At 47.4% G+C, this 8561-nt stretch overlaps 1 protein-coding gene across 1 annotated transcript in view; it reads right to left on the bottom strand.

Moving 5' to 3' along the window:
* The window catches only part of VWF (von Willebrand factor), a 153957-nt gene extending 149635 nt beyond the window's left edge, over positions 1 to 4322 (bottom strand). The window contains exons 1-3 of the mRNA XM_070495034.1: positions 4144 to 4322; positions 2878 to 2932; positions 1211 to 1375 (exon numbers count right to left, since the gene is read on the bottom strand). Of these exons, the coding sequence (XP_070351135.1) occupies positions 1211 to 1375; positions 2878 to 2932 (220 nt within the window). The 5' untranslated portion in view covers positions 4144 to 4322. The remainder of the gene's footprint in view (positions 1 to 1210; positions 1376 to 2877; positions 2933 to 4143) is intronic.
* Between the last annotated feature and the right edge of the window lie 4239 nt (positions 4323 to 8561).

Raw genomic sequence — 8561 nt, forward strand, 5'->3', positions numbered from 1 at the left:
AGCCCTCTTCTCCGTTAGGTCTTCACCTTGGCTCTGTCCTTGGTCTGCTTGGTCCAGTTTTAGCAAGAAACCTACTGGGTCAGTTTAGTGGAAATCCCCCACCCTCAATATCTAGTCAAATTCCTCACACCTCCCCCCAAAATCATATCCCCCTGACCTGCCTTCAGCAAGAATCCTGTCAAGTTGGCTTACCAGAATCCCCACTACTCCTGGTGCTTCCTCTTGATCATTTCCCATCCACTGACCCCCACCCTGCTCCTTGGTTATAAATCCCCACTAGTCCTTGTTCTATTAGATGGGGATAGAAGCCCCATCTCTCTCTCCCCTACTGCAAGCCCCCCTATTGAGTGGCCCCTCTTAAATAAAGTCTGCCTTACTGTCTTTAACAAGTGTTATGAAAAATTTTGCTTTAACAGTGTGGGTCTGTCCACTGCCATCTCAACTCCCGAAGGCTGAGAGCCCCACATTTGTAGGTTTCGAGGGATCCCTCCCTCACACACCACACACATCTGATTAATTCTTAGAGAGTGATGGTCACCAAACTACAATTTTCCATCACCGCCTCCAGCCCTACTCCCGGCCTTGGAAAGTGCCCTCTCTCTTCTCTTGACCTGAGAAGCCTAGGATCAAAATCCAGCTCCTCCTTTTATCATCTGTCAGCCCTTGGGAGAATCATGGAACTTCCTTGGGCTTCAGCTCTTCATTTGTGAAACAGGGGCGACTGTACCTGTCCCTACATCTCAGAGCTGCTCTCCGGGTGCAGAGGTAACATGACAGAACCAGCACTTTTCCAGGAACACAGGAGATGCTCAACATCAGCTGGATACTCTGAATTCCACCAAGAACCTACAACGATCCCTCCCTTTTGCTAGGAACTTTGTGTGTTGCAATGCACCTTCTGGTTCACCATTTCTCCTGATGCTCCAGAGCTCCCAGGGTGATGTCTGGACGCAGAGCAATGGACACACCCACTGGAGAAGCATGAAGACTCTCTCCATCCCACCGTGCTCCCATGGGGAGAGACCCAGGGAGAAGCCAAGGGAAGCCCTGCGTCGTGGAAAGGCCATTCCCCTCCACACTCTCCACGGGGATCTTCAAGTTCAGGCAAGAATAGGTACGTACCCTCACCAATTCCTGGCAGCCCCCACCCCAGGGTTGAGCTCAGCTGGTCCCCCGACTCTGAATTTCTCCCTCAGTGCCCAGAACTCACCGATAAGCGAGAAGGAGCGTTTCTGGCAGTCCCCAGCCAGGAGGTAACTGCAGTCTCCCGCAAAGCTGTACATGCTCTCATCAAAGGTGTTGACGAAGTCACCTCCAAAGAGGCTGCATCGGCCCATCGATGACCTGCCAAGAGTCCCTTCCGCACAAAAGGTCCCTGGAGGGAGAGGCCACAGGTGAGCACAGCTGGGACCGCCAGCCCAGACCGCTCCAGCCTTGTAGAAATGAGGCCACACCTGACAGAAACTGGGCTGCGGGGAAGTACTTTCCATCCTAAGCAAGACTAGAGCTGTTGCTTTCAGCCCACAGATACGGCCCAGGACTCACAGCAAACAATGAAGGAGCTGTTTTTCAGGAAATCTATTAGCTGTAATGACATTTACTTACTGATTTAAAACATAGCACATGTTCATTATAGAAAATTTGGAGAAGATAGAAGAATAATACAAAAAAGTTAAATCATCTGTTACAAACATTTATCAATAACTGGAGTTGACATTACAGTGTTTGTCTTTCTGTTCTATTTTACAGCATATATACAATCAAGGATTTTTTACAATTTTGTGATCATCCTGTGCAAATTATTTATAACCTGTTTATTTCTCAATATATTGTAAGAATTGATCCATTGCACATACTTCCAAAACACAATTTTTAGTGGCTGCATTATATTTTGCAACTAAATGTGTATAGTATAGCTCCTCAATTTTAGGTTCTTAGCATTTTTCCAAATTTTCTGATATACAAATAGATTGTATATAAATAAATAGATTGTAAATAAATATATAATGAACATTCTTGTACATTAATCTACTTGTATATCTTGAACAGATTAACTTCTAAACAGATAAGCCTGTGTGCCTGACACATAGAATCTATGAAGTGACTTCTGCAGGGTCACATGCTAACTTCGGGGGACCTGCCTGCCACTTTCACACTCTGTATGTGTGTGTGTGTGTGTGTGTGTGTGCACGCACATGCACAGGACACCTAGTAGGAAGATGCAGAAGGTGTGACAAATGTACATTTTGCCCTGGACCAACCTGAGCAGTAGGCTGGCTGCTGCTGGCTTGAGCAGGCTAAGTGGAGCAGGCCAGGGTCAGAAAAGGGTCCTTCCTGCTGTTCACAGACTCAGAATTTCCGCCAGGGAAGGAAGGCAGTGTCATGCAGAGAAAGGGGGCAGGCCTGGGACCCAGGAGAACTGACCTCTGATCTTGGCTCTGTGTCACTTTGGAGCAGTCATTTTTCCTCTCTGACCCTCAGTCTCTTCATCTGTACCAGGAGAGGTTCAACTAGATGACCTCCACAATCCCTTCTAAAACCAATAATCTATCCAAATCTTGGATTCCTTCTTCCCCATCCCCCATCCCCATCATATAGGACTGTTGTGTGTGGCCCTTGTGCTTCTTAATTCCCCAATCAGAGAAGACATTTACAGGCACCTGCTCCTTGAGAGACACAAGTCAAGGGCAGAGGGCTCTGCAGAACCTTCATAAGAGGAATTAAACAGGTAGCCACTGATTCTGGCAGGCCCAACACCAGCCTAACATGGAGCAGGGCACACAGGTGAGCTCCAGACACACCTGCTGATTCCTGGAAGAAAGTTGTTCCCAATGGCCCTCGGGCAGGAGGGAAGAGTGGCAGCACTTTGATACCTACCTGGCAAGGTGAGGGCCAAAGCGAGCAGCACCCTTGCGAGCCTGGCAGGAACCATCTGCAGAGAAGCAGGAGAAATGAGCCAGTGGTCACTACCTGTGTAGGTGGCTGCTGGTCTGTGCTACTGCCTGTGTGTGACGTGGGAAGAACATTGTTTTTAAAGCAAGATAAGAGATTGACCTCTATTTGCCCCTTGAACGTGAACTGCTGGTCCCCAGAAAAAGCCCATGGCTAGAGCAGGGCTCAAGAGTGACAATCACCTGGAGCCAGGGCCCAGGCCACTTTCCCCCAAACAGCAGTCCCAGAGCCAGGAGAGGGGCGGGGAGCTCTGCCTCACCTCCATATGCCTCCAGACCAGCCTGACCTCTCATTTCCCTGCACTCCCGCAGCAGCTGAGAGCTGCTGCCCACCTGGTTCCTTCCTACCTCTTCATCCTTCCACACTTGGCAGCAAACTGAGAAGTGGGAACTGTCTTATGCTTCTGTTCCTACCACCAGCACCCAGACTTAGAGGATGCTCGGGAACCACGGATTAGACCACGGGTTTGCTGCTCAGTCACCCGCAGGGTTCCAGGGCTGCCTTGCTTCTCATCCCCAGCACTGAGCATGCTGGTGCCCGGCACCCAGGAGATGCTCCAGCAATGTTTGCTGAGTTGATCTGATAAATAGACAAGAGTCCAGCAGCCCTGGACCCAGGCAAGGTTCCCCACTATGCAGTCCCCCCGAAAGGGATGATTGACCCTGGTGGGCAGAGCACACCCCAAGTCCCTTTGAGCCCCTGCTCAAGGTTGCTAAATTAAGTGCAGAATCTGTCACCTGAGATTCACTGGGGGTGACTCCTTTCCTACCCAATGCCCCACCCCACCAAACAAAGGAGAGAGAAACCCAATCAATTATGCATCTGTGGAAGGAACACTTTGATGTCATACGACCAAGTCTTGGACTCAAAGCAGCGGCCCCTCCCCTACAACCTCCCAACACACAGGTGCATCAGGCTGCTCCCAGAGGGTACCCAGAGGTGAGGGCAAAGCTTGTTCCAGTCTCATATGGTCAGGTATTACAAGCTGTGAAACCCAAGCCTGAACAGGAGCAGCCACAGGACCCCTCAGAGGCAAGTGGAGGAGGGGGCATTAGGATGGTCTCTAGCTTTGAATCACCCCTTAAACAAAGCCCCTCTGGTCCAGGGACAGAGAATCCCAGCCCCCCAAGAGTAGGATCAGCCCTGCATCTTCTCCCACAACTGAGCCAGCCCTTCTCCCCAAAGCCATACCTTACTCTGCAAATGGGGGCTGCAGGGGTCTCCAAGTTCCCGTGGGAAATGGCCTCGGCCACACAGTGGGGCTGCCAGCCCTAGGCCATGCTCCCCAGTAGCTGCTGCTGCTGATGGGGTGGCTGCGGCTCCGGACTGTCCTGCTGTTGACTGACCCAGGGACTGTGGACTCCCTGCGGCTGGGGGAAATGAAGGCCAAGTTGTGACGTCCACCAACCCCCCCCTTCCCCACCACAATAGCTGTGAGCTGCCACAACAGGGGACTGGCCTCCTCTTAATTGCCCAGAGGAAACAATGAACGGAAATGGTATTAGAAGCACCTCCAAGCTGATAAGGCTTTGAACAGTTTGGTGGGAGACCTCTAAGCAGCTGCCATAAGGAGCTGCCTGCTCTCCCCATGGCCCCCACCCCAGGTCCCTGGTCCTCCCCACACACTGTGCTCCATACACGGATGGCCAGGAATGCTGCTTGTACCGGGCAGGCTGGTCCAGGCCAGAGAGGAATCCAGACCAGACCAACACAACTTCAGGATCCAGCTTCCAAGCCAGACCCCAGGGAAGTCTGGAAAACACCTCCGCCTGAGCCAACGCAGCAGCCATGTTTGGAGGAAGGAGAGAGTTAATGCTTCCTGTCCACGCCAGGTGTGAATGATCCAGTCCTGGCCCCTGACAAAAACAGCCCCTTTGGGGCCTGGCTGGGGCTAATGGACCAATTAAAGATGGGGGGCCTGGTCACAAGCCCAGGCCTCTGTAAAATGGTGGCTGGGTGGTGTGATTCCAACACTCTCCCCAAAGACTCTTCCACCCTCTCCTGGTGCCCTGCCTCCTCCCCCAACCACACACGCACACACACCCCACACACACCACACATAGACCATACACACACACACACAACACACATCACCCACACACACACCACACATATACCACACACACACCCCAAACACATACACCACACACACACCACACACACACAAACATACACCACATCACCCACACACACACCACATATACACCACACACACACACCACACACATTCCACATATACCACACACACACCCCACACACACACACCACACACACACACACACACAAACATACACCACATCACACATACACACACCACATATATACCATATACACACACCCCACACACACCACACATAGACCATACACACACACACACAACACACATCACCCACACACACACCACACATATACCACACACACACCCCAAACACATACACCACACACACACACACCCACACAAACATACACCACATCACCCACACACACACCACACACACACACACACACACACACAAACATACACCACATCACCCACACACACACCACACACACACACACACACACACAAACATACACCACATCACCCACACACACACCACATATACACCACACACACACACCACACACATTCCACATATACCACACACACACCCCACACACACACACCACACACACACACACACACAAACATACACCACATCACACATACACACACCACATATATACACACCACACACTCACACACCACGCACACACACCACACACACACACAAACATACACCACATCACACATACACACACCACATATATACCATATACACACACCCCACACACACACCACACACTCACACACCACGCACACACACCACACACACACACAAACATACACCACATCACACATACACACACCACATATATACCATATACACACACCCCACACACACACCACACACTCACACACCACGCACACACACCACACACACACACAAACATACACCACATCACACATACACACACCACATATATACCATATACACACACCCCACACACACCACACATAGACCATACACACACACACAACACACATCACCCACACACACACCACATATACACCACACACACACACCACACACATTCCACATATACCACACACACACACAAACATACACCACATCACACATACACACACCACATATATACCATATACACACACCCCACACACACACCACACACTCACACACCACGCACACAAACCACACACACATGCCAATCCTTCTTCCCAACCTCCAGTTCCCGAGAGCCTAATTCTCCACATCATCTGGGAAACGAATTCCTGCTGAAAGAGGTGGCTGATAAAACAGGGGAGGAGGGGCACTCTCTCCTGGTGGAACTCCAGGCACTGGGACAGGCCGCCTGAGCCATAGTTGGGTAAGGAAGCACCTCGTGGCTCCTCCCTTCACATTACCTGCCCTAAGACGTTGGGAAAGCACATGTCCCCAGCTCCCCTTCCCCACTCACATACTCACAGTCCACCATCCCTTGGCCAGCCCCGGAGAGGAAGATGAGCGTCCCCTAGAAAGAAATGACCTAGGAGAAAACATAGAAAAATCAGGTCAAAGAGCTCAAAATAAGATAGTACCAAAAATTCAAACACTGATAATCAACAGTAAAAAGAAAGAGATTACCAGAATGAATGTCTTTTAAAAGACTCACAATCCAGTGTTGATTAACAGACAGGCCTAAAACACACAGACACAAAGACTACACGGAAAAGCAAAGGATGACCAAGAGAAGGCTGACAATACTACCATCAGACAAGAGAGACCTTAAAATAAAAGTCATTATTAGAGGGAAAGAGGATAAAAAGGTGAATGCACCAGGAAGAGATAATTATAGATTTATATGCACTTCTTAAAATAAGCTCAAAATTTATAAAGAAAAAAGTGATTGAATTATAAGGCAAAGCAGAAAAGGCTTTGGGTAAAAGTCAACCACATCCACTTATGGAAAACAAGAACACAGAAACATCTTAGTAACCTACAAAAAGAAGGAAATGTCCTTGACTGAGAAATAGAGCAAACTTCACAATTACAGTAAAATACAAGCGACTTTCCCTTTAAAAACTGGAACAAGACAAAGACGCCCCATATTATCACTGCTAGTCAACAATGGGTCAGATGTCCAGGCCAGTATGGTAAAAAAGAAAAGGAAATATAAGATATATGGTTTTGAAAGGAGAAAGCAAAATACTTATTATTTGAAGATATGACTGTCTATATAAAAAAATTCCAGAAAATTCTGCATGAGTTATGAGTTCAGCAGTTTGCTAAAACAAGATTAATTTTCAAAATCTATGATGTTCCCATATAATTATAAAATGAAATCTTCAAAGTGACCCTATTAGTAAAATAAATACTGTAAGGCACTTAAGAATAAATACAATAAAATCTGCATAATACCGTTATGCAAAAATCACAAATTTTATTGCAAGACATAAAAGAAAATCCAATGAGGAGATACACTGTGTTCGTACCTAATAAATCATAATATTGTAAAGATACCAATTATCCTCAAATTAGTCTATAAATTAAATGCAATTCCAATCAAACTGTACCAGGGTTTGTCACGAAATTAGATAAGCTGACCCACAATCCATATGGAAAGAAAAAGACTAAGAATAGTTCAGACTATTTCAAATTTAAAATTGTCAACAAGAAATGGACAATTGCTACTGTCAAAAAGACAAGAAATAACAACTGTTGGCAAAGATGTGGAGAAAAACGGAACCCTAGTGCGCCATTGGCAGGAATGTGAATTGCTGCAGCCACCATGGAAAACAGTATGGAGGTGCCTCAAAAAATTAAAAATAGAACACCATATAATTCGGCAATTCCACTTCTGCCTATTCATTTGAAGAAAAAGAAAACACTAACTCTAAAAGGTAGATGCACTCCCATGTTCTTTGCAGCCTTATTTACAATAGCCAAGATGTGGAAACCACCTAAGTGTGCAACAATGGATGAATTGATAAAGAAAATGTGAGATAGATAGATAGATAGATAGATAGATGGTGGATAGATAAATAGATACACACACACACACACACACACACACACAGGAATATTATTCAGCCATCAAAAAGATAGTGAAATCCTGACATTTAATGACAACATAGATGGAGCTTGAGGGTACTATGCTAAGTGAAATGTCAGACAGAAAGACAAATGCCAGGGGCTGGCCCCGTGGCTGAGTGGTTAAGTTCGCACGCTCCGCTGCAGGCGGCCCAGTGTTTCGTTGGTTCGAATCCTGGGCGCGGACATGGCACTGCTCATCGAACCACGCTGAGGCAGCGTCCCACATGCCACAACTAGAAGGACCCACAACGAAGAATATACAACTATGTACTGGGGGGCTTTGGGGAGAAAAAGGGAAAAAATAAAATCTTTAAAAAAAAAAAAAAGAAAGGGAGAAACAGCCCAGTGTCATTAGATAAGTGATATAAAAAGGCAACTCACAGAAAAGGAAGAAACCCTGTTGGCCAGTAACATATGAAAAACCATTCAACCCCACTGGTCATCAGGGAAATCCAAAAAGAAACCACAGTAAGT

Source organism: Equus asinus, chromosome 22, assembly GCF_041296235.1.
Source record: "Equus asinus isolate D_3611 breed Donkey chromosome 22, EquAss-T2T_v2, whole genome shotgun sequence".
NCBI classification, from domain to species: domain Eukaryota; kingdom Metazoa; phylum Chordata; class Mammalia; order Perissodactyla; family Equidae; genus Equus; species Equus asinus.